General features: G+C 45.4%; 1 protein-coding gene across 4 annotated transcripts in view; it reads left to right on the forward strand.

The window, feature by feature from the left end:
- Positions 1 to 5,513: 5,513 nt before the first annotated feature.
- Positions 5,514 to 25,268, forward strand: part of GRK5 (G protein-coupled receptor kinase 5) — a 166,120-nt gene continuing 146,365 nt past the window's right edge. For 2 of the 4 annotated variants that reach the window (XM_037401053.1, XM_037401056.1), the window contains exon 1: positions 5,514 to 5,818. In XM_037401053.1, the coding sequence (XP_037256950.1) occupies positions 5,767 to 5,818 (52 nt within the window). In that variant the 5' untranslated portion in view covers positions 5,514 to 5,766. The remainder of the gene's footprint in view (positions 5,819 to 25,268) is intronic. The other 2 variants (XM_037401058.1, XM_037401057.1) reach the window with 1 other exon arrangement.

A 25,268-nucleotide genomic window follows, 5' to 3' on the forward strand; every position in this document is an offset into this window, starting at 1 on the left:
AGTAACTGTCGGTGAAGAGTAGCAGAGAACCATCAGCCATTACCTCGGCTGATTCCCTGGACAGCCCTGTGGAATGGAACGGAGAGATGTGCTCGCCCAGCTGAGTCCCCCATGGCTGGGCACCAAATTGTGCGCCCAGGGACTGCTGGGCCACAGCGGCTCCTTTCCCTCAGCTGTGGGAGCCCTATTGTGGCAGCCAGAAAAGGGCTATTGCTAGGATTTCCTGAGGATGGTTGTCTCACCCACGACTTCTAAGTGGATGTATTCTCAAACTATGTCCTTCCCCCCTCCCCGGAAAGTTTTATTTGTGTAAAACTCTTTGTTTAAACACTTGGCTTGCAGGTGGGGAAATATTGCTCATGCTTTGTTATGAAGGCAGCGTAATTCAGCTTCTCGGACCACTGGGCAAGAGCTTGAACTACTGCCATTTAACAGGGGGTTTATTTTCCATTTTGCTTTTTACTGGGCATCCCTACAGTTTGAAGATGGACCTTGTCACTGCCAAAGTGCACCTGGCAAAAGAGTTGTTCCTTTTTCCTCAGCTCTGGCTCTGGCACAGGATACAGTAGCTGCTAAACACGGTTCTTCTTGCCATTCAAAGTTCAAAATAAATCTGCTGGGTGATACCATATGTGCATCCTTTTCCAGATAGCGTGGTTGTCTGCTTTGCTGTCTGTCACAGGCTTTTGCCTGGCTGGACAGGTCCCAGCCTCACTCATCCCGCAGTGAGGGAGTGCTTGTTCACACCGGTGCAGCGCGAGCTCAGCAGTGCACGGACATGTTTGCATGTGAAGGATTAGAATCTTTGAGCCTGATTCAAATTGAGACATCTGAAGTGGGTGAAAGACTCTCCAGGGATTTCAGCAGGCTGTGGAGAGGTTTGTATCTTTACAAGGTGCAGAGCAGTGGATAAGGCACTTGAACAGGTAACGGGAGATGGAAATTTTATTTTTGGTTAGAATACTTACCTGTCTGCTCTGAGTCTGTGCCTCTCTTTTCCTATCTGGGAATAATTAAATATGTCTTTCTGGTGAGAAAATTTGAGGTCTGTTGATAAAAAGTGCTAGATAATGCTTGTGTGGTGCTACCATTACTGTTTTGTGAGAGTTAAAGAGCTCTTTCATAGAACATCATTAACACAACAGAATATGAGCGAAAAAGTAGCTGCTTCTCCCTGAACTTGATGAAAGGGGTAAGCAAATCCCAAATCAGGTCTGCTGGCATGGGTCATTGAATGGCAGATTGTGTGCAGAGTATGAGATGCATACATCTGCCTGTTTAAAAAATAAAATCTGCTCATCTTCTAGAAGGTTATTTTATTCCATGTGCTCAAATGCTGTAACAGTCATTTGTCCTCTACCTTGAGGAAATAGATAACTGGGGAGAGAGGGGAGGAAAAAAAAAAGCTTGGAAATGGAAAGAAACAACAGAGGCATAAACTTTTTTATCTAAGCCAAAGCAAAAAGTTTGGTTTAGACAACAAGATGCATCACCCCATGGCTGTTGGTAGATGGCAGCCTCTGTCCTTACACAAAGGGGCTCTGTAAGAGGTTACAGCTGCCTGCAAACGCGTTCACACAGGCCTGTGTGCTCCCACCTGCTGATTCCGAGCAGGAGGCGAAAGAATTTGCCGGTTTGTAGGACTAAGTTTCAGAAGCAATTCCGAACCCAACCCAGCTTAGAGCTAATCGTTAGCAGGCTTTACTGTATTAATTGTGTATTATAACATGGATTTAGGAGATAGGTGCTGTTAGGGTATGGTTCCCATTGATAAGTACAGGCAAGAGCCTTTTGGATATCTGGTTCACTGGGGGTCTTATCCTGACATTTCAAGCAAGCCGTACTGAGGCCAGGTGGTTTTTCTCTGGTGGCAGGATAAAACTGGGTGTGTTGTTGCTGTGTTTCTGGCTGGGAGCTGCATGAGCCCACCCTGGCGATGACTCATCCCTTACAGTGGCTCAGAATATCACACTCTGCCTTGCTGCTTTCCTATTCTTATTAAACTGATGCATTTGGGTCTCGCACAGTGTTGGCGTTTCATTTACAAACCTCTCTTTTCCCATACAGGAAAGATGGCTGCCAGCCCTGCTTTATCCTGATGTTCAGCACGCAAAAAGGTTTCTTTCTGAGCCTTTCCTGAATGATTTTGGATGAAGATGTTTCATTTAAAAGCAGAACAACCAAACACATTAAGCATGTTTTTCAGAGCCTGTTTTTTGGTAGCCTCTTCTTTTTTTTTGTTTTTTCCACCCCTTCCACAATTGGCTGCTTCTGCTTATAATTTAGACTAAATTTTCTCCTTTCTCCCAGCAAGCGCTGAATCAGGATCTGATCAGGCCAGCAAAAAAGACCTGTATTCCTTCCCTGCCATCCTGTCTTCAAGTCCATGCTCGAATATTTCAGCACCAGAGTTTACAACAGTGAATAGAATAAGATACGCTGTGGAACAGACTCACAGGTCTCCTGTTTCTTCCTTGCTCACAGAGCACCTGACTGCTCCATTAAATCAGATGTGGTCATACCTTGAAATTAAAGGACTGTGTTGTCACAAGAGAAAATGGATATAAATAAATCTACCTCTTCCTTATATTGGCTTGGTTTTGTGAACCAGGTGTTCCAGGCGACACAAAAATGAAGATACCAGCAGCTAATTCCAGAGGTAAGACTCCAAATGCTGCAGTGGGTTTTGCAAAGACCAGCTGATGGACTTTGAGGCAAGTAGGTCTGTGCAGTGGCACTTGTCCTGGCAGCCCATGGGGAGTCACATCCTTGAAAGAGGCCATCCATCTGAGGTCTGTGCTGAAGCAGACCATTCTTGTGTTATCAGTGGTAAATTCAGGCTTGAAAAAAATGTAGTAGAAAAGAGAGATGCAGTGAGGACTGATTGTCTTCAAAGTAGGGCGTTGTGCTAGTGAACACACCTCGTTCCATGTCCAAGTGCACCACATTGACTCAGATTTATCGGAAACGAGTTTTATTTTGTTAAATGCTGTAAGAATCCTTAAGGAAACCCACTCCATTGTTCTTACCAGTAAAAGTGAAGTCAGAATTGCTGCTCTCCATGTAGATGTGTAACTAAGGCAAACGTGTTATTGCGCAATCTCAGCAGGCCGGTAGCAGAGCTCAGCTTTCCACTCCCTGCACTCAGCCATGTTTAAGTTACGTGACTGCTCCTAGTCCACTTTAATGGAAAGTCATCCAGCTTAGTTGAAATAACCACTCTGGCAGCAGCACAACACTCTGTTCAGTTTCTGCCCGTGTTTCTGAAGGGACGGTAACTGCGCCTTTGCTTGCCAGGAACATGAAGTGCTTCGGAGCTGCACCGTTCGTGAACACCAGGTAGCCTCATGGCATTTGTGAACACTGTATAGATCTGTTGTAACTCTTCTGATAAATCTATGTACCTTTTAAAGAATTTGAATAAATGTTCACAAGTATACAGGGCACCAGCATGTCAGAGTCGTGCTTCTGTCCCACAGGGTGGTACTGCAGATGACTGTGTATATAGGGGTACACATAGAAGAGGAGCAGCAGAGTCGTTGAGTGCACGTGCTGATTTCCAAGTGTGACTTAAACTTAAGAGCTTCAAGATCAGCCCTCTTCATTCAGGCACCTGTGTGAAAGTTACACACCAAACACAGTCAGTGCTCCCTGTGGAGTCTCCCACTAAGGCAAATGCCTCCCCACTGAACAGCCTCATGCCGAGATGTGGCAAGCGCACTGGGAGCCCACTGCTGTCACAAGCTTGCTGCTGCTGTGCGTGCTGCTTTACAAAATGGGGACTAAGGCATGTGTGTTCACTTTTCCTTTGGAGAGAGAAGTTGCTTGTAGCATTAAAAACATTGTATGTAATAGAAGTATGTAACTGTGTCTTCCAATATCAGCCATGTTGTGATGCTGGTGTTGTCCTTGTGATGACCATCAGCAGAAGGCTGGGCAGGGATGTGAAACGCATTTATAACCTGAGTATAATTTGCTCTGTTTACAAGCGAGCATCAGTTGTTGCGCAGAAGTGGTCAAACAACAAGCAGGGCAGACACTCCTTAGGAACCTCATCTCCATGCTAAGGCTCTGGTTTCCAGGAAGCAATTTTTCCCTTAAGAATTATTTAATCAGAGAAAAATCTTCCGGTACTTTACAGCTGCGTATAGAACTTGGCATTACAAAGAAAGTAACCACAACATGGCACGGCTTCTGGAGGGTGAACGTTTTCCGAAGTGATAGGAGAGAGGACAAGGAAGACTGTACACAGTAGTGCCACCTGCTACACACAGTAACTTCCAAAGTTCTAATTTTTGGTGCTTAACTGGGTACAAAAGGCACATATTATAGCCATTTCATCCTAATGCCCAGGGTATTATTCATTAAATGGATTTCTCATTTATTTCCTATATTCAGAAAAACGTGTTCTAGGCAGACTACAAGTTCTGCTATTGCAAGTAATTTCTGCATGGCTGTAGAAAGAAATATGATTGGTAAAATGAAAAAAAAAAAAAAGAGGAAAAAGTAGTGTCTGTGCTCCACTTACAAGAAGATGCATGTTAATTTGATTTGCTTTATGTGGATTTAATCAATGCAAATACAGATGGGGAAGAGTGTTAGCAAGAGTAATGGGTTGTTTTTATTTTTCTTTCTTTGCTTGTCCTGCTGAATCGATCTACCCCATTGCCAGGAAAATCACAATAACGCTGACAGGAGCGTCTGTCCTATATAGACAGAAGAGAATTTACGTTGTAATCTAGTGCTTAAAATTCACAAACTTTCCACAAGTGGTTGATGTCTCACGCAACTGCTTCCCAGGATAAAAAAAACCAAACCAAACCAAACCCAATGGTGTGGCAGAAAAGATGGGATTCCCTCGGGGACTTTTGAAGCTCTCCAGCAAGGCGAGAAGCTGGTGCCTCCAGCCCCGGAGCAGGGCGTGCAGCGCAGGGCAGAGGATGGAGGCTGCTGGCTGTCGGGGGGCTCCTCCGCCGGCTGCGAGCGCCTGTGAGGCGATGACCAGCACGGAGCCCCGGGGGTCCCGGGCCGGGGACTCCGGGCAGGGGTGCCTCGGGCGGGGCCGGGGAGCCCTGGGGGTCCCGTGCCGGGGCCGCCGCCGCGGGGTGGCGCCCGGTACCAGGGCTGCGCCGTGCCGCGCTGCCGCCGTCGGGGCCGCGCCGCAGGGAGCCCCGCGCATCGCCCCGCGCATCGCCCCGCGCACCGCCCCGCGCATCGCCCCGCGCATCGCCCCACGGCCCCCCGCCGCCCCGAGCCCCCCGCCCGGGCCGCTCCGCTCCAGGCCCCCCGCCCCCCCGCGGTCCCCTCCGCCCCCCGCGGCGGGCTGCGCGCCCCTCCCGCGGGGCTCGCTGCGCGGGCGCGGGGCCGGCGCCAGGTGCGGCGGGGCCGCCCCAGGACTACACGTCCCGGCGTGCCCGGCCCCGCGGAGCCGGCGGCGGGGATGGCGCCTGCGCGGGGCTGCGGGGCCGCTCCGCGGTGCCACACCCCCGGGGGAGGGAGGCAGGAGCGCCCGAGCTCTCAAACCGGTGGGGAGCCCGCGGGGCGGAGGATGGAGTAGCGGGGCGAGGCGCCGCGGGAGCAGATAGCGCGGGGAGCGCCGGCTGCGCCCGGCAGCGCGGAGGCGAGGGCAGGGCAGGGAGGCGGGGGCCATGCACGGCGGGATAACGCGCTAGGGGCAGGAGGCGGGTGGTCGCCCGGAGACTCCGCACCTCGGGAGTGACGTCCTGCTGCAGTGCCGCTGCCTGCCTACGCTGCCCGAGCTCGTCAATGGAGCTGGAAAACATCGTTGCCAACACCGTCTTGCTGAAAGCCAGGGAAGGTGAGAGAGCGCCGGGAGGGGAGGGGGGGCCGGAGCATCCTTGTCGCAGTCGCCCCTCCGCGGAGCGATGCCCGCGGGGTGCGCGCCGGTCCCGCCGCCACCGGCTTTCGGGGTGCCATGTGGCCGCGCCGCCGCTGGGAACGGCTTGTTTGAGACAGAGCCCCGGTGGACAGGAAAAATACCGCTTTTCCCCCCCCGGTGTGCGGGTGTTTGGGAAAGGAAGTGAATGAGATTGCAGAGATTACAATATTCACCCATCTCTTCCTCCCCCCCCCCCCTTTCCCCCCCAAATCTGGTCCCACAGATTGTGCTATTTCAGCGTCTATTGTTAAAGGTCAGCTGCAGATGCATTCATTCAAAAGGGCTTAGCAAATCTGCAAATAGCTTTCCGCGCCGTGTGGCGAGACCGGCGAGGTCGGATCGCTCCAACGTACCGTCATTGCCTTATTCGGCGTTATTAGGTGATATCATGTTGCTGCAAGCATGCCCGTTGTGGGGAGGGGGTTCGGCCCCAGCCGGAGCCGGCCAGAGGGGCCGGGGGCTCAGCTCCCCACTGGCGGGTGCCCCGGGGGCTCGCCGGGCAGCTGGATGCTCGGGGAGATGCTGGGGCCGGAGCCGCCGGGCTCAGTGCGCCTTGGGACCGCGCTGGGATACCGGCCGCGGCTCTCGGGAACATCCCTCCCTCCCCCCAGACCCCGCAAAGCCGAATCCCGATAACCGCCAGCACAGGGGGCTGGCGGGGCGCCCCCTCACCCCAACCTTCCCCCGCGGCGGGAGGGGACGCGGGTCCCTCTGTCCGCGCGGGGGGTCCCCCGGGACGCACGGCGGGGCTGGGGGCCGGGGGCTGTGGTTGGCCCCGGGGGCTGGGGCGCATCCTTCCCGGCCGGAGGATGAGCGCCACGCACAAGCAACACGTCTCGGGGCTGCAGCATCGCTGCCAAGACGCGATCGCTGTCTGCCGGTGGCAGCCCGGGTTTACGTCGGTACTTATTTACGCGCTTAGTTTCAAAGGCGACGTTTTCCCAGGGCTTTTGTCCAGGCTCGGTTCCCTGAGAGCACCGCCTAGGCTGGGCGCCCCGGGGTGCGGTGCAACCTGCAGCCGGTTTTCCAGTGGTCGCATCCTGCTCGCGGGGCTGGGGACCGCGGGGCTGGGGACCGCGGGGCTGGGGACCGCGGGGCTGGGGACCGCGGGGCTGGGGACCGCGGGGCTGGGGACCGCGGGGCTGGGCGCTGGGGAGCTCTGCAAGTACGAGCAAAGGGATGTTAGTTTTGTGAAAGCGATCATTCAATTAGCCCTCCCTGGAGCGATCCTTTTGCTGGAAAACAGTTCAAATTGTAAAATGATGTTTATATAACTCATGGGCTGTTGAACTTGTGGGGCTTAGCTGAAGAGTAAAGTCCTGAGAGCCTCCCCAAAAAAGCTCTATAAATAATAAGGGCAAAGGTGTTATTCCATTCAGCAGATCAGTGAATTATAACTTTCTGACTTCTGATGGCGGATTTTTATTTTCTGCTGTCATTCTTAATATTGTTTAGGATGCAGTTGTTGCTACCAGCAATACAATACTGGTTTAGATTTCAGTAGACCAGAAATGCTTTAAAGGACTGGTACTAATTACAGTTATTGTGTGTTGTTTTCAGAGAGCCAATATTTTGCAAGTAATTTTAAATGGGCCACTCAGTTTTATGGTCTTTTTCTACCATCCTCAGCAAGACAGTAACAGTAATGTTGTTTTATTGTGTTAAAGTCTTATTAAAGAAGCTGTTAGCTATAAGCTGAGTGGCAGAGCTTTATCAAGATTTATTCCAAACTGTATTTCAACTTTTCTCTTAACCATGTATGAAGCTCCAGCAACATTTTTTTGGGGAGGCTGGTGCTTATTTATTGTTAAAGCTTTATTGGAGGGTGTGTGTAATTTTTTTCAAATGAAGAACAAAGGGCACGTTACGTACTTGACGTAAGAGCCACAAGTGTCATGCCCACATTGCATATCTTCCTACATTCTAGTTATCATTGCAAGCTGCAGGGAGAAAAGTGTTTTTAAAATTTGCAGGGAGCAATGTAGGTGGATGTCATTGCAGAGGAAGAAGACAGACAGCATATGGAGGACCAAGAGTAAAAGCAAATTAATATATTGAGGATTATGGTGTCTAAAAATGAGTTTGTTCTAGGTCTTGCAGACTCCATCAGTAGATTTAGCTGGGTGAACATGTAGCCAAAGCCAAGTACATGCATGTGTGTTTCCACTTGTTAAGTCAAAAGTAAAAGCTGTAATAGCTCAATTACATGGTGGTGGCTGGTGCCTGCAATGTGGTGCTTAATGTCAGAAGAAGGAAAATTATGGGATCCACTCTGCAAATGTTAGTAAAAGCTGCGAGGGGAACACAAACCCGGTATCAGTAGCAAAAGAGACATTTCAGATTCGTTTCAAAGGAGGGGTTGGGTAGACCCACGATGTTCAGTCCAGCGGTGAGGACTTTTGTAAGGGACTCAGAAGCAGGGCTGAGTGACCACCACAAACGTTTTCTAGCAAATATTGGTTTAAATTTTGCAACTCATTTGCTTTGGCCTTGGTAGCGTTTTTTCTGTGGTCCCTTGTGTTTCCTTTGTGACTAAGTTGTACTAAAGCAACTGCCGATGCAAAGTGAACTTTTTAGCTGAAATTCCAGGAGGCAAGTTTTATAACTGTTAAAGGAATACTTGCACTCGCGTCCTGATGATTACAATGTGAAGCACACCCAGAATTAACTGATGCCATGTGATACGTGAGCAATCTTATTAGTGCAACAAAAAGAGTAAATGCAGTTCACATTGAACAGAAAATAAATTTCAGATCTTCATCTTTTTGCAGAATATGAACTTTTTTGTTGCAAAATTACACATAAATTACTTGTTATACTCAGAAGTCTGCTAGTCTGAACATGTAAAAAATGGAGATTTCTTGCATTTGAAAGTTCAGTTATGATTTATTAAGAATAAATGTATGCTTTTCCCTCAATTATTATTTCTCATTTCTTGGATGCAAAATCCCATTTCACAAATCACTAGTCCCTTTTAGGAGTGAAGAGAAAATTCATCTGGTTTAATTATAGGAGCCAAATAGGTATTTGGGGCTATCTCGTATTGCCTGGGGAAAAGAACAAGCACGGAAGGGAAGACAAGAAAGATGAGAGTCATAAAAAGAAAAGCAAAATAATAACAATTGCAGTCATTTTGGGTTGAATAAGAACCCCAGATTATGAGGTACTGAAACATTTATCTGGATCTTTTCATTAGCCGCCTTGTTTCTGAGCCTCAGCAGTCGCATCTGAGCCACAGAACCATCCAGCCATTAGCGATGGAGATACATGGCACTGCTAGCAGCAAATCCCGGTTGGCAAACGGTTCCCCGCTAATCTTCCCAGTTTAAGGTTGTTTGAAAGAGGACGTAATAAGAACCAAGGAGATGATGGAGGGGTCCAGGAGAGACTGAGGATTGGGTCTCCCAGCATTTCAGAGGAATTTTAACAACCCTAACCCAGAGAAACTTTAAAGCGCATCCAGAGAGTTGTGAATCTATCCCTTCCTGTCAAAAGCAATCAGCTGATAAAAGACTAGTCTTTCAGAGAAGTTGATGATTAAACTGTGGTGTTGGTATGAAAACCAAACAATATGGTCAGATAAACGTGACCAAGGTGTGGTGATTACCTAGATACTCTTCCTCATGATCCATTCCTTCCTAGCCGTAAGATCAGTCTTCCCTCATGTTACATGCTGCTTGTATGTGCATGAGCTTCAAAACCCAACTACAACTTGACTCTGAAATTGCAAAATCCTTTAAAAATTTGTACAAACAAACAGACAGTTCCCACCACTGTAAAGTTTTAGTGATGACTAAATTAGTCATTGCAATTATTAATTTTAAAACAGCCGACTTGGACAACAAACTATTGTTTTTCTCAGACCTGGGGTTTTTAAAGTGCAAAGTTTATCGTTGCAAACTTGGTAAAAGGAGAAAAAAAATGCCTTCAACCACTAAAACACAGTACAGATGCATTCTTTTTTTTTTATTCCCTCCCCCCTCTTCCCTTTTTAGGTGCACTGGAACTCTAAAATAATCTTATTTATGGCCCCCAAGCAGAGCCTTTGATCAGCCTGGCCAAAAGGGGCAACATTCTTTTATATAACTCACAAATTTGAGGAGTGCACACTGATGCTGTATAACATGCAAAATGTGCCTATTCATAAATTACTGTATTTTTAGCTTGCTTTTGCAGGATGATCACAGGAGAGATTTGTGCGTGTCCTTATTGGCAAAAGACTAGTAATAAATCCTAAACAAGAAGTGTGATTGCTTTCCAAGAACTTGGCTGCAGAGCAATTGGAAAAAGGGCAGTAGAACAATGAAAAGCATATTTTGAAGGAAAGAAGGTGACTATAGTGACAGCCAAAACCCCATGGAGAACATGATTATTGCAACTTAACTGCAGCAACTTCATTAACCAGTGCATTGAATGCAGAAACTAAGGTCCTGTCCTCTTATCTCTTGAATAAAAAAAAAAAGTACTTTGTAAGGAAAATGTTGTCTCTGTAAGCAGAGGAAGCTTGCCTGCAGTGACTCAGTTTAGCTTTCTTTTTGGAGTTCAAGAGAAGCTCTCACCACCGCAATAGCTTAAAAAAATATTCAAGAATGGAATCGGCCATTACTTCAGATGCAACAGGGTGCTTTTAAGCAGTAGTTTTTGAAAAATGAGATTCCTTTTCAAGCTTAACCATTTCTTTCAGGGGAAAAAAATATCCAGAAGAGTCCAGAATATTTAATTATATTTTAATTAAGGAAATTCAGAAACCAGGATTCTTCAAGCCTTTGAAAGGAACGTATAAGTCTGTATGACTTCAAGTTCTCCTTTTACAGAAGGGACTTATCTCTGTTGCCGTACCTGGCTTAGAGTGAGCATGTGTGTGTCTGTAGAACTGGCTTGAAATCTGTTTCTGTGGTGGTTTTGTTTTGTTGGGTTTGTTTTTTTTTTTATAGCAGGGCTGATGCAGAGCAAGTTAGAGCCACTGCAGCTGTGCCCTTGGTGGGCACTCTGTTATTCTGGGGTCCTGCAGGTGGCTGACTATGCCAGGTTGCAGTCATGGGCAGTAAGTCTTGCGATGTGGCAGTGCTGGGGAAACCAAGAGCTCTTCCACTCGGGCTTTGCTACTGAAGAGAGGACTGTGCCCCCTGTGTGAGTTGTTGCTGTGGAACTGGGATGCTATGGCCTGATTGCTACCTAGCTTGTTGAGTTTGTAGGCATTTAAAAAAGAATACTTGGTGTTGAGCTGCGATGGACTCTCAGGCGGTTAACACACAGAAGCTATTAGCTAGCAAAACTTCTAGAACAAGTGGGGACTATGGAGGCTTGAATAGAGCTTCGTGCACCTGCTCCATTAATCTCATGTGATTGCTTTCCTCTGGTGCAAAATAATAAAGTCACAAAGAGACCGCCTGCCCTTGTTATCAATACTTTCCATTGCTGAGAAGGTTTTAACTTGGTGTTGCTGAAATTGTCCACTCAGAAAAGAATTTTCAGTGTTTATACAAGATGCAGGCATAATTTTGTGGCTGTATCTAGCTTTTTGTATCAAGACTATCCTGAGGTAGATTAGATAAAAGTGACTGAGGGAGGTGGTTTTGGGGATGCTCTGATGAGAGCGTTACCAGCCCAGCAGTGCGTGGACCGAGCAAATGCAAGTGTCTTTGTGGTAAGCAGCTCCAGAGCGAAAGCCCCAACCCTGGTCTTGCCCTGGGCCGGGCCCTGCCCCAGGTGTCTGTGCCTTTGTCACCGGCGTGTTGGTGGGTGGCTGTGCACTGCCCCATTTTGAGGGCAATGAAGAGGAAAAGGCTAAAGAGGAATGCAACATTAAAGAGGAATTGCTGTTTCTAGGCACTGGGGGTGTGTTATACCTGGTTGGTGGCTGACCTGGCTTCCCTTTTCCTTTATATGTGGGGACAGTACAGTGGGATACTACTGGCGAAGGGGAAAAAAACACCTCTCAACCAAAAAAACCCACCCCCGCATCGTTTCATTCTTCTTGCAAGATGAGCTCTCTTTCCAGGTACTGCTTTGCTAGCTACGATTTGCTAATGATCTTTCCCCAACTCAGAAGATGAACATCTGCATGCTGAGGACTTTGATGCTTGCAGTGAAGGGCCTGAAACCCCAGTCATGTATTCAGACTTGATTAATAGAGATGTGCTCTGATCCTCGTAAATCCCAAAGCCGACTGCCAGGATGCAGGCAGAGTCCTCCTGCCTATGTAGAGACAGAAATTGTATTTTTATTGCTTGGCTGACCGTATGTATTTGGGCATGTAGCCGATTCTTCTCCTATACTATTTTTTACACCAGCGTTACTCTGTGGATGACTTCTGGTTTGTATTGATCCGAAGAAAGCTACTGAGGCTCTAATTTTAAAGTGCAGGTAGTGGTGCTAAAGTCAATGGGACTACTGCCATGCCTAAAATATCCACAAAATCTCATCAGGATCCGTATCGGTGCATTGAAAAAGTTTAAAAGCAAATGATTTTATCAAAGTAGTGACTGTCTTTACAAAATATTAGTCAAATCCAACCGAATAAACAAGAGTTCTGGATATGAAATACTACCCTTCTATACTTTTTTTTTCTCAGTGAAAATAGGAGCTAAGGACCTAATTCATGCTCATCTGTGAGCTCTTCCCCTGGATCTCTATTTCAAAAACATTCTATATGCTGTATGAGTTTTCTGTGTGCAGTGGGCAAGGAGAGAATTGACTGCTCCTTGTTTTTACAGGCACATAATTAAACAATAACAAGATGATATAATCCTAATATTTCTTTAAGACCACAGGATCTGAAATTAAATTAAAAGCCAGGAAAATAAAGAACCCTGCAGTTTGATTACACTCAGCTGGATTATCTTTGTAATTATTTTGCTTGGAAGATTTAGAAATGCATACTGCTTCATGAGAAAGATTAGACAGTGAAAGCAAAAATAAAGTAAACATTCTAAAGAAAATATTGCAAAGATGATAGGTATTTCACTTAATTTTGGAAAAAATATATCCATAGATTTGCCTGTTAAAATGAAAGGATGGAACAGAACACAGGTGAGGGGGAAGATGGATGAGGCTGTGAAGTCTGTAATACTGGCTCAGCTGCTTTAGTTCATATAGTATCTCTTCAGATATAGTTGAAGAAACTGTCACAAGCATTTATTGAGGGAAGAAGGGCAGGCTGAAAGAAATAGAAATGCACACAAGTACTTGAGACTCAGTTTGGACCCGGGAGTGAAGAATGCAAATAATATTAATGAAGGAAGGGCGGCTGTCTGCACTGTAGGATGAAAATAGTTATTTACACTAACTTCTCAGTGCTACAGCGAAGGCTGGATAATGTGTATATCCGTCATTTCCAGCACCGAGAGGTGTGTTTACTATGGATGAGTAGTCTCATGGGCTTCATGGGGGGGCTGCTTGGTGGCTGGGGATGCAGCTTGTTTGTGCTCAGGGTCAGCTGGCTCTCGCTGCTGCGGTGCTGCGTGTCGGTAAAACTGCACTGAGATAACTGGAGTGAAACAAAGTACCCACAGCCATCGGTAAAGGCCTGCTACGTCATCTTGTCCCGTGTCCTCCACAGACCTTGTAAGGTTTGAAACAGTTATGGTATAAAAGTGACTCCATTTATGGGTCTATCTGTTGAGAAGGTTTTTGCAGTCCAAGAAAACTTGACTTTCCTGGTTAAATTTTCCTTACTTTCATCTCCTTACCCCTCTAATCCCTTTTGTACGGTTCTCATTCTCCAGGTACTTTCTGTTTTATCATCAGTTATAATCTTGCCAAGTTTAACAGGTTTTGTTCTTTCCTTCTTCCAGCATGCCAGCTTGGATGGTGCACCTCAAATGTTGTGCCAGTCAGTGCTCGGGACCAGTTTGCTCCCAGCAGCGGGTTCCAAGGAGATGTGCCTAGGGACAGAGCTGGCCTGGTTGCATTTGGTCCTCACCCTGGCCCACCCCAACACCAGCTGGAAGAGCGGGTTGGACAGGAGGGGTCCTGGGGGAGAGGCGGTACCCAAGAAGGTACCTGAGGGTATTTCTGAGCAATTTCCATCGGTGAGGGTGCTGGTGGAGCTCCCTGCTGCCCTGGGGATGTCGAAGAGGCAGTTAATAAGCAGTAGCAGCTATCTTTGCATTGGTTGAGTGTTCTCTTGGGTCCCATTGAATGCATGATTTCACTATGAGCTTGGCTTTTCCTGGTGGGCTGAGGTTATGTTACAAGTTCTAGAAGTTACCTGATTTTTGGTACAATACTACTTTTGCTGAACTGCTCAAAGATCCAGTCTCTACCTTGTGTGGGCATGTAGCACGGTGACTTCTGGCATGCTGTTTACCAGCTCCCAATGCTCCTGGACCATCCTCCTTTTCCTAGCATCATTCTTCCAGTGAATAAATTCAGATGGTTGTTTCCTCTCTCTGTCTAAAATTTTCTAGACCAAAACGCCGACATTTTATTCTTCTGGCTTTTCTAATCTTTATAGTTTATTTTCCTTATCCTCCGTTTCTGACACCACCTTTGAATTTGAGAAGTCTTTGATGTCATGTTTAAAACACACTTAATTAGATTGGATTAAATGTCAGTTTACTGGACATATCTAAGGCTTTATGTATTTTCTCTCATATTATCCTTGGTTGTTCTTTGGTCAGTGTTTATATAGAAGCCTTGTCACACAGACTAAAGTGACTGAAACTGTTCTTTTGGGGTTTATATTTTTTTTTTCCCTTCCTCCCCATGCACATGCTATGGGAGACCTTCATGATTCTGCAGGAAGTCTTTATTTACAATGACAGCTGTAGACTCTGCCTGACTGAGCATGCTCCCTCCATTCTGTCTAGCCATCTAGCATGTCCCAGGAAAGGGACTACCTGCCAGGAGAACGGAGAAACTCTGTGTGACGTTACAGTTGCGTTCACTTGGCAGCATCTGCAGAAGGCACTGATGGAGAATCTAGTCTTGTGAAAAAAGTAAAAAAAAAAAAAAAAAAGGGGGGGGGTGGGGGGAGAGAAATGCAGCTAGAAGGAGAGGAGATCCAGAAACAAAGGGAAGATGTCAGTGATGCCAAGTGAAAACAACACCAATGAGTTCTCAGTGGCGCTTCAGCCAAAATACTCCTGTAGGCAGTGCAAGGGAACTGATATTTTTAACAAGCAGATGAGTTGGCAAGAATGGATGCTAGGCTAAATCATCATTTGGCCAAGGTTGCCAAAATATCTGTGGGGGTGTGTGTGTGTGTGTACTATATATTTTTTACATATATATATATATATTTCATATTGGTGCTGTTCAGTGCTTGTCATTCAATTTTGTCCTTTGGTTTCTGCTGATTTCGTCTTCCCGTTGTTTTCCCTGCTGCTCTGTCATAGGTTTGGTTTTGTTTCTTACTGGAGATGAAGGTTACATTGGGAATTCGTTTCAGTCCATGTGCCTTTTTCCATCTTCTTTAGTTTTGGTTGTTAGAGATTTCCCCCCTCCCTGCCCCAGTGCTCTGGGTCTCTGTGAGGCTGGTTGCCTTTAGTTCAGCAGGAGAGATTCTAGTGATAAGCACACTGGAAATCAATAGGGTTCCTTTCTGTAGGGATGATCTTGCTACTTGCATGGCAAACCTTTCTTCAGTGGAAATCCAATGGAACTATGTACCTCTCCTCCTTGGTTGCAAAGCATGGTGCAAAAATGCAATTGCTCACCCTGCACATTTTGCACAGGAAATTTTACTTGGCTAAAAGTTATGGAAAATTAAAAGAATCTGAACACTCAGCCTTAATCTTCTTACTATTAAAGGAAGAACAGTTGTCCGCTGCAACATTTGGAAGCAGTGAAAAGGCTTGCAAATACAGGAGTTTGGACTCATCTATGAATAAACCCTTTCTGTCTCTCTCCACAGCAATTCCACATCTACATTTCATCTCTGAATCACGATTCTGTGTTTTCTGAGGGTGCCAAGTTATAAATCACACATTGACTGAGAATTCCTCATGGAGCACACATCTGGGAAAGTTTGTGCTGTATTTCACCAGCAGCCGAGTTTTAGGAAGAACGATCCCGATGACTTACATACGACATCAGCTTCTCTCAAGGTCGCAGTACACCTGTCCTGGAAGCCTTGTGCATTTAGCATGCATCTCCTTTCACTGTTTGCTCAATGCAATGAGAGACAGAGGAACGGTTCAGGAGTTAAAGACCCCCAAACTTTAGCCCTCTGGTTTGGAGAGCAGGTAGTAGAACAGCAAAGCCTTTGGAGTAAAGCTCCTTCTTGCCACGTGTCGTTGCCTGACACGGGATAAGCAGCAGGTGCCTATGGAAAGGTGCGGATAGAGTGATCCTTCCCCAAGGTGCCTCCTTTTCAGCCTCCCAGTCTAGGGACTTGCTGAGCAGAAGGTGGCTTCGCCCTATGGTATTTAGAGGGATCTATCCTTTATGAATTGATTTAATCCATTTTTTTGACGGCATTTATAATTTGGGCCCGAGCAGCTTCTTGTGGCGATGAGTTCCATCATGTAATGAAAACGTGCAAACTTCCCCACATCTGTACTCAGTGAGGGACTCAGTTGATGTATGACTTATGTTTTGGCAACTTCAGAAAGCAATCACTGTGAAGATGTGGAAGTGTTTTGGAGGGCAAAGGAAGGGAATTATCTGCAAATCAGTCAAATGCTTCTGGGGTTTGTTGGCTTTTTTTTTTTGTAACATATTGATTTCATTGCTTCTGTCAGACTTTCTATCGGGTCATTCATGATTTTATAAGCTTTATCACATCCCCTTATCGCCTTTCTCTAGGCTGAAAGGTCCAAGTCTATCACCTATGTCCCTTTTCATCTTCTAATTCTGTATCCTGTTTGAAATGGGTGACTAAAACTACGCAGCGCATGTGCGCACTGTGGGCAGCGGCACGGTGGTGCTGACCACTTTGTATTTTGTTCTTGTCTCACTCTTAACTTGATGCTTGTTTGCTTTTTTTCCCCCAGTGTCACAAGTATTCATTACTAGGCCTGCTGACAGCAACCTCAGAAATTTGTCTTCTGAGCTGCAATGTTTAATTTAGAGCCCATCATTTGGTGTCTACAGCAAGAGCTGTTTCCTTCATGCACAATACTGTGCTGTCTGACACAGAATTTAATCTTTCTTTTTCTTTTTTCCAAACTCTTAAGTGATTCAATACTGCAACGTACTACTGCAACATACTCCTGCAACTCTTTGCAGACTTGTTTTTGTTAAAACTGTCTTGAAGAAATTTGTCTTGGCAGCAAATGTCATCGTGCCACTTATCTCTTTTCCAGACCATTTGTGAGTACACTGAGTAGTCAGAGTCCTATCGCAGATTGCTGTGGGACCCCACCAGCAGCCTCCCTCCACTGGTAAATCCTTATCCCTGGTTTCCCATTTTGTCAACTGCTGCTGGCTCACAACAAGGTCTGCTTTCCAGGAACAGTTTAGTTTCTTAAGAATTTTTGGTGAAGGTGCCAACCAAAAAAAAACCACACAGTGTTCAGAAGTGTCAGAAGCCACCTGCCCAAGCAGCTTTGACCACAGCCAACTTGTTCTAGGGGTGGAGAAGAAAAGTGAAAACCTATGAATGAGAAATGTTGGGATTTGCCAGCTGATGGCAGTATTCGAGGGAGCCATCCCTGTGACATCTGAGGATTGGCAAAAAAATCAGGGTTGCACCAAGGGCTGAAGGTCACAGTCGCAGGCGAACGCTGTTAAAATGGGCACTGTTCAAATGGACCCACAAACCTGTGGCCATCTGGAGCTGTCATAGCGGCCAGTTCTAGCACCGCAGAGGAGCGTGATATATGCCAGTAGGCCACTGGCCACAATGTGCTTAAAAATAAACCCGACCCAACCCCCTTCCCCTAAACCCTGCCAACCCCAATTCTCCCTGCTTGGAGGCACTCCTCTGCCCCCAAAAAATAGGTGGTTTCAGTAATTATTCTTCAGGACCTGTACACGGAGCACTTGCATACATCCATGCATATGTACACAGGGTTCACCTCCCTCCTCAGGCAGCCTGATCTGAAACCTCTGGCAGGTCTCGGGACATTTGTTATTCTGGCTCACGCAGACCTCCAGCTGCAAAATGTTTATTTGGCTGTGAAAAGTCTATGAAGTAACGAACTTTGATGGATTCAGCATATTGTTTTCTCTTCCTTATTTGGGATGCAGTTTGCCTCCAGCTCTCATGGGGAACACAGATTTTTTTTTTTTTTTTTTTTTTTTTTTAAAAAAAGCCATACATCATAAATATTAGATGCCTGGAATGACTGCCGGTGTGTGTAGCACAGGTATGAGCAGTGCACTGCTTGCAGCTCTTGCATGGCAGTCTGCACTGCAAACAGATTGCCTAAAAGTAATGGCGTAATATGACTGCACAACCTTTAATGTTTAACCTTGCTATGATTTCAAGTTGCTAATAGTTTATTTTTGCTGACTAGCAGCTTACAGGTTGAATAATACCATGACACTGGGATTATTTGTGGAGTCAAGTGAAGGAAGTCACCTCTGGCTCTGAGCACAGTTGGGAAAGCAGGTAGAGAAATAGATTCTTGAGTGACCTCTCTAAGCCCTCCTTATGGTGGTTGGCATAAACAAACAGGTAATTGAAAAGTTTAGAATAAATAGAAGACAGCTTTTAAAAACTTAAGGATGTGCTGTGTAAATGACTGTTCCAAAATGAAGCTCAGGTCTATGTTACAAATCCTTTGTGAAGGGATTGTTTGAATATATTTTTAAGCAAACGTTTACCAGCTGTGTGAAGGCATGAAGCTTGTTTAGAAGCCCAGAAATATTTTACAAGGTGAGGACAGAACATACTTTTGTTCTGAGTCTCTGGCCTAAATTTTCAAAAATACTTAGGGGGTTTTTTTGGTTTTTTTTGTATTTTGGTTTTTAGATACAATGGGTAGGGAAGGAGTTAAGATTGGGACTAGATACAATGGGTTGAGAAGGAATTAAGATTGGGAATAAAATACTGGACAGTAAACTCTGTTGTAATATATATTCTGTGCAGGGAAGAGCCAAATGTGTTTCTAGGACATTTGTTTCTAGATGCGGAGGAGGGCAAGCAGCAAAGCTTTGCTCTCTGTCCTGTGCTGATCTCCGTGCCGGAGGCTGTTCCGCAGGTGTTGGGGTGCAGTGTCACCCCTCGAGGGAGGGATGTAGAAAGCTGCAGTGCTGTCGCTATGGATCTGCTGGTGCAGGTGCAAGCTGAAGGTGCCATCCCATAAACACTGAAGCAGGTAAATAATGTCAAGTGAATAGTCCCATAAGGTGAATGGTTTGTTGACAGAGGCAATTTGAGCAATTGCTCATCAGTGAAAGTAAATGCCTTGCATCTCAGGCTCTCCCTCCTTGTGTAAAGAAAGTCACTTTTTATACAAGTAGTTAAGGGCCTGACACCCAATTCCAGCAGACAATTGTGGGAAGACTGTTTTTTAAAGAGGTTTTGCTTGGTTCATTAAAAACGTGATGAGATTTGCAGATACTTCTCTTTGCTACCATTGATCTGCACTATTACGGTTGGATCCTTTAATGGATTGCAAATCACAATGAATGTGTGTTGTTTCAAACACATCAAGTACTGTATTAACTTCTCCAGTATCTCATTGCAGATGAAGTTTCATTTGATCTTGGTAGATGAAGTTCAGCTGGATGATAAAGCTAATTTTTAGGATTGCATAATTTTGCATGGGAGTGAATTTTGCTTTTTATAAGTCTTACCATTTTCCTCTGGGGAGGGGGAAGGAGGAGAAGAACAGCTTGACAGGAATCAGTTGTTTTGATTTAAGAGGATGTGAGGAAATGGCACCTTCCAATAAATACGGATTTTATTAAAGTTGAATACTGTGACAAATAGTTGAGACTTAGAACTTCAGATTTGGTATGTAAGCAGAGCAACTCCGCTGAGATTTGTGTGTGTGGCTAAGATTAATGAAGTACACTTTGTAAAGAAGGGCAATGATTCACTGCGTAAAAATAGGCAGCATCTTAAAGAGCTTGTAAACACAGCTATTAATTTTAGGACTAGAATCTTACACTCTTTGTCTTAGTCTGAGAATAATGCCACTGCACTCCATGACGCTATTCAGTGGGTACAAATTCAGCTTTTAAATAGATTTTAAAACAGATTTTAAAAGTGGCCACAGTTGCATTTTTGTCGGCATGTTTTGCCCATCCTTTGAAATATCTTTGATACTTTTACTGTATCTAATATTAATCCCTTGCATTTTAAGCCATCCTCTACACCACAAATCCCACTTGATAGATTTGCTGCAGTCGGTTAGTAAGAGGAATACAAAGGGAGTCACAGCTGACGTGCTCCTCTTTTTCTACCTACTTACCTTGGGGTTTTGCAGTCTAGAAAGTACTCCTTGGTGTGAGTCACGAGAAAGATCATGTGATTATTTTCTTCCTCTTTTTTTTTTTTTTTTCCCCTCCCCCATTTTGATTGTGCTTAAGGCTAAGTCTGATGCTGTGCTTCACTCTTGATTTGAAAGAAGGGGAGTGACTTTCCTCTTCTCTTTCATAACCTCAGGTCTTGTAGTTTTTATTCATTCTTTTCGGTACTGGAGAGAAGCTTTCTTTGGCTCGACGCAGCTTTGTGGTGATCTTCCCAACAGCTCCTGTCTTATTCCACTGTCTTGATCTTCTGCATGAAGTGTATAATTGTCTTCTTTCCAAAGAAGGAAGCCTCAGAATTTCAGCAGGAGCCAAAGGCTCAATTCAAGCTCAATGGTATTAATTTTTATTTAATGGGACACAGGAAAATCACCCATCATTTTCTATTGAACCCACTGGCCATGAGTATCTTTTTTTTTTTTTTTTTTTTTTTTAAGCTGAAAGCACAAGAAAATACAGTTGGGTGCCAGCTCCTTTCAGTTTTGACAAATAAGCCAAAGGCACAGCTTACTGCTTGTGCAGGGATATTAATAATCACTTGGTATCAATGGGGTGATCACAGAGATCACACACACAGTTTGCTGTGGTCTGTCTGCCTCAGTGACCTTCCCAGGCTGGAGCAAGTGGGTGGTATGGCAGAGGGGGTGTAGAGACTTGCCTCAAAGAACTTTGTGGAAAGCTGAAAGCTGTGAAGCTATATGAAGATCATTACACGTTTTCCATCCTGGGCTGCAGCTGATGTGCGCTGGCACAGATGTGAGCCTTGGCCACTCTCAGCCTCCAGGCTCTCTGTGGAGCCCTGTCTTACTTGCCCTGTGTACCTGATGTTCTTTAAAACACTAGATACGCCTTATTTGTATTCCTTTGGGAAGTGGAAGGAGCTGTGGAACTGTGTGAAGTCTGCAGGTATTTTTACTTTTCTCCTCAACTTTTTGGTATACTGTTTTTACCACGCTTGCAGGGTCCTGAGCCTCAGGATGAGGTTCTATTGGAACATAGGATATTCCAAGACAAGGATCCATTAACTCATCTCTACAGTAACCTACTGTAGGCAAATTCAACCTAGTGGACCAGATTGGTATCTGGATATTCAAAACATAATCAAATGCCTAATCCACGACAAAATCTGTAACTATTGGCATAGACTTGATCATAATTTGTGCTCTGACTCTGCCTTGTTTTGAAAATTGAAGCAGTGTTACTTGGTGAGCAGCTCCCTTTCTGGCCGGGGGTATTGCTCATACCAACCATTGCAACGTAGTGAGAAGCAATGGGATGTGACCCGTGATTGAACATGCTGTCACTTATAAACGTTCCTGTCCGTAGCGCTCTATGGTCTGCCTGTGGTGTTGTTCTACTTCCCCTTCTCCCCCCACGAAGACATAATAGTATTGTGATTGTGTAACTTCATAGAACCACAGAACGGTTTGGGTTGGAAGGGACCATAAAGATCACCCAGTCCCACCCCCTGCCACGGGCAGGGACACCTGCCACCGGACCAGTTGCCCCCAGCCCCATCCAGCCCGGCCTTGAGCACCCCCAGGGATGGGGCATGTACCACCTCTCTGGGCAGCCTGTGCCAGTGCCTCACCACCCTTACATGCCACTGTAAAAAGCCCCTCTTTTAGCTTTTCTGTCATCCCCTTTAGGTACTGGGAGCTGCTCTAAGGTCTCCCCCCTCTAAGAGCAACTCCAGCTCTCCCAGCTTGTCTCCACAGGAGAGGGGCTCCAGCCCCCTCACCATCTTTTGGTATTGCAAAGGCTTACTCCTTTGCCTAGCTGTGCTCTGTTTAGAAATTGTTTGGAAATGGTCTTTTCTCTGGTAACTATTTAATCGGAATTGAAACATAAATCACATTGCTGTGCAGCCATGCAGGGGCTATAAGGTGTTCCCAGGTGCTGCGGACTCGTCACCTCTGCAGTCCCTTGCAGAGAAGCCAGCCAAATACGGGGAACTTACCACCCTGCTACACAAGGCAGGGAAAATACACTTTCAGGTGAGCCCTGCTGCTGCTGTAGGGTTGGCAAAGGCCAGGCTGTGACTCAGGGCTTGTCATCTTCTGCACCAGCTGCACAGCCCCTGCCCCTTCCTCTGGCTGAATATTGAAGTTGTCATCTAGTCCTTGGCAGGTCTAACTCTGGTTTCTTCCTCCTGGCTTTGCTTGCAGGGCAAACTGAGCTGCGTGGCTGGGGGTTGTCCAGTGCCTGAAGTCATTTGAACGTTTGCAGCCTGCTGTGATTTTGAGCTAAGCTCCCTGAGAGGATGCTGTGAGTGGGCTTTGGGCAGGGTGAAGGGTGCAAACTGCTTTCCCTCTGCTACCCCACGGCTGCCGTACAGTGCTGGGCACCCTCTGGCACAGGCTGGCACCCTGCCCTGGCAGATGTGTAAGAAGGGGCTGTGATCAGTGTGAAGGTGCGTCATTTTCCAACCCTGAGTAAATCCTGCACCTGGAAAGAGGAAAGAACTCTGGAGACTGAAGCAAGAGTGGGAGCAAGCCACCAAGCACTGTTTTGAGCTGTGAATCCCAGGCCTGGCCCATAAGACACTATTTTTTTTCATCTTGTAAGTCATGATAGACGAGGCTAGAGAACAGGAGAACGGTCTCTACCACCAGTTAGCTTTGTGGAGCTGAGCCAACTGTTTAATCTTTCATGGTCAGAATCTCTTCCGCCGCAGACTTACATTCTGTAAAGCAGCTGAACTTAAGGTTCTAATAATGGTGATATTAATACAGGTGGTTCCGTAACATGGAAAACATAGAGTACGCAGTGATGTTCCCTTCTGCCGTGGAACCGCATGTGGGTTTTGTTTTCTGTGTATAAATCAGCATATTTTGTTGTAATTTGTAACACAGTCTATTCTCAAGTAACTTACCCTAATTATTCAGGAATCATCCCCTGTTTAATTATTATGACTAATTTTTCAGCCTGATTCTTCAACTAGCTGTGCTATGTAAGGAAATAAAAAAAGGTATGTCATCATTATTAATCTTACAGAGGAATCATGATTAATGCCACGCTAATGTCCAGGCAGATCAAGGAACATTCCTTTAGCTGATGCCCAGGCAAACTTCCCTTTGAAGCCGCTGTACACTTTGTCTGATTGAAAACATCAGAACTCTGTCCAGGTCTGGTTTTCTTCTCAAAATTAGGTAGTCCAGGTGAATCCTTTCTGCTTTTTCATGATATTTTTTTGAGATGACTGCTTTCTTTGTTGTAGCATATCACATTCCTTCCCAGATGCTGAAAGCCAGTATGCCTCATGTTTTCTTAAGTATCCTTATTTGATCACCAAAATTTGTATTTTTTCTTTATAGGAATGGCTTAAGTAAATTCTTGAAAGCTTTCAGAAAGCTTTTGAAAGTCCTGTTTTGCCTTCAAAGTTTGGGGCTGCTTTGTGCTTACCTGTGAAAGGGAATATATGCATACCTTAAAGTTGATAGTATCCTTAGTATCTTCAAAGTTTATAACCTTAGAGTAAACTCTTAACTATTGCTGAACGCAAAATATATAAGCATGTAGGTATGAAAATGCTTATGCAGGCACTTAACATCCTCTTGCAAAGTTAGCTGCTAGTGGCTATGTCGACAGTTCAGTAATTCCACAGAAGTAGCCATTAGCATTTCCTGTCCTCCTTACGAACTTTAAAAATATTCATTGTTTACCCGTGATGCTAGGAGTACTGCAGATGCAGAAGTGTTCAGTGCTACTTAGTATTGGCAAGCACAGTGAGAGATGATGCAGTCTCTTCCCCGAGCAACGTATAGTTTTACTAATCTACAGACCCAGGTAGGCAGAGTACCAGGGTAAGGAGAAGCCCCTCGCGTGTGGTCGCACAGGGGGTCTGGGCAAGAGATGGCTGCAGAACGTGGGTCCCTTGAGACCTGCTAAGCATCGCACTTGCTAATTGCAGCTCCCTGTTACAGCAGGCATTTGCAGCCCATGAGATTAACTCCTGTTATTTCACCTCACCTCTTGGTTATAACCTGCAGGGAAAGTTGTCCTTTCACACAGCAAACTTCTGCTTGTTGGAATTCTTGCAAATATCTCTGCAACTGTGAAAGTGTTTACCACGTTGCTGTGACATGATGTTGTAGGGAAAAGGCATGCATTGCTTGCAGAGAGCTGCTTGTTTCCTACAGGCGGTTTACCCAAGCAGATTAAGATCTGAGACTTTCCAAAACACAAATATGATAAAATGCAGTTGAAAACAAGAACTCCTGGTACTGTAGCTACCTATTGAACTCACAGCTAAATTGAGAGGGAACATGCTGGCTACCCCATGTGAAAGCAGTGGGATTCAAATGCTTAGTTTTCATCAGTAAAGTCATTTACATGAAAAACAGAAGAACTTATCTGGAGATCATTGAAGAAGTAACTGTTGTGTGGGAGCCTACAGCTTCTCAGGACCTTTTTTTTCATTTTTTCCCCTCTTATGTATACCCAAAGACTTAGACAAGTGTGTCATTCTTCAGTGATATTATGCTCAAAACAATAAAGCTCCTTCCTCCCATGGAATTAAGATGAAATATTTTGTCTCTGTAGGAAACAGACAAAAAAAATGTTATCTCAACTTTTCATAAAGAGTACCAGAAATGAGTACTGTGTTGAGACAGTTGCAAGTGGGAAGACCAGCTCAAGTATTACCATTCCAGCCCCCGCCCCCCCCCCCCCAAAAAAAAAAAAAAAAGGCTATGTGCACCTTATTTAAAACAAATGGTTTCAAAGCTATACTTACTAATTTGATTATGTGCATGCATTCCAGCAACACAGGTCTCACACTGAAATAGCAATGTAGGCTTTTGCTGTCAGCTGGTTTAAAAATTCTACCTCTTAAGTTGGGTTCATGCTGCCTAAATTGGGTTTTTCAGATGCATTTAAAAATTGCAGTCAGAATCAGGTGGCAAAATTAATAGGCTGAAGATGAAAATGCAGAAGTGACTTATTCTTGTGACATGGTTTTTCAGTCACACTGATACTTTTTTTTTTTTTTGGTCAC

Source organism: Falco rusticolus, chromosome 9 (genome assembly GCF_015220075.1).
Source record: "Falco rusticolus isolate bFalRus1 chromosome 9, bFalRus1.pri, whole genome shotgun sequence".
NCBI lineage: Eukaryota > Metazoa > Chordata > Aves > Falconiformes > Falconidae > Falco > Falco rusticolus.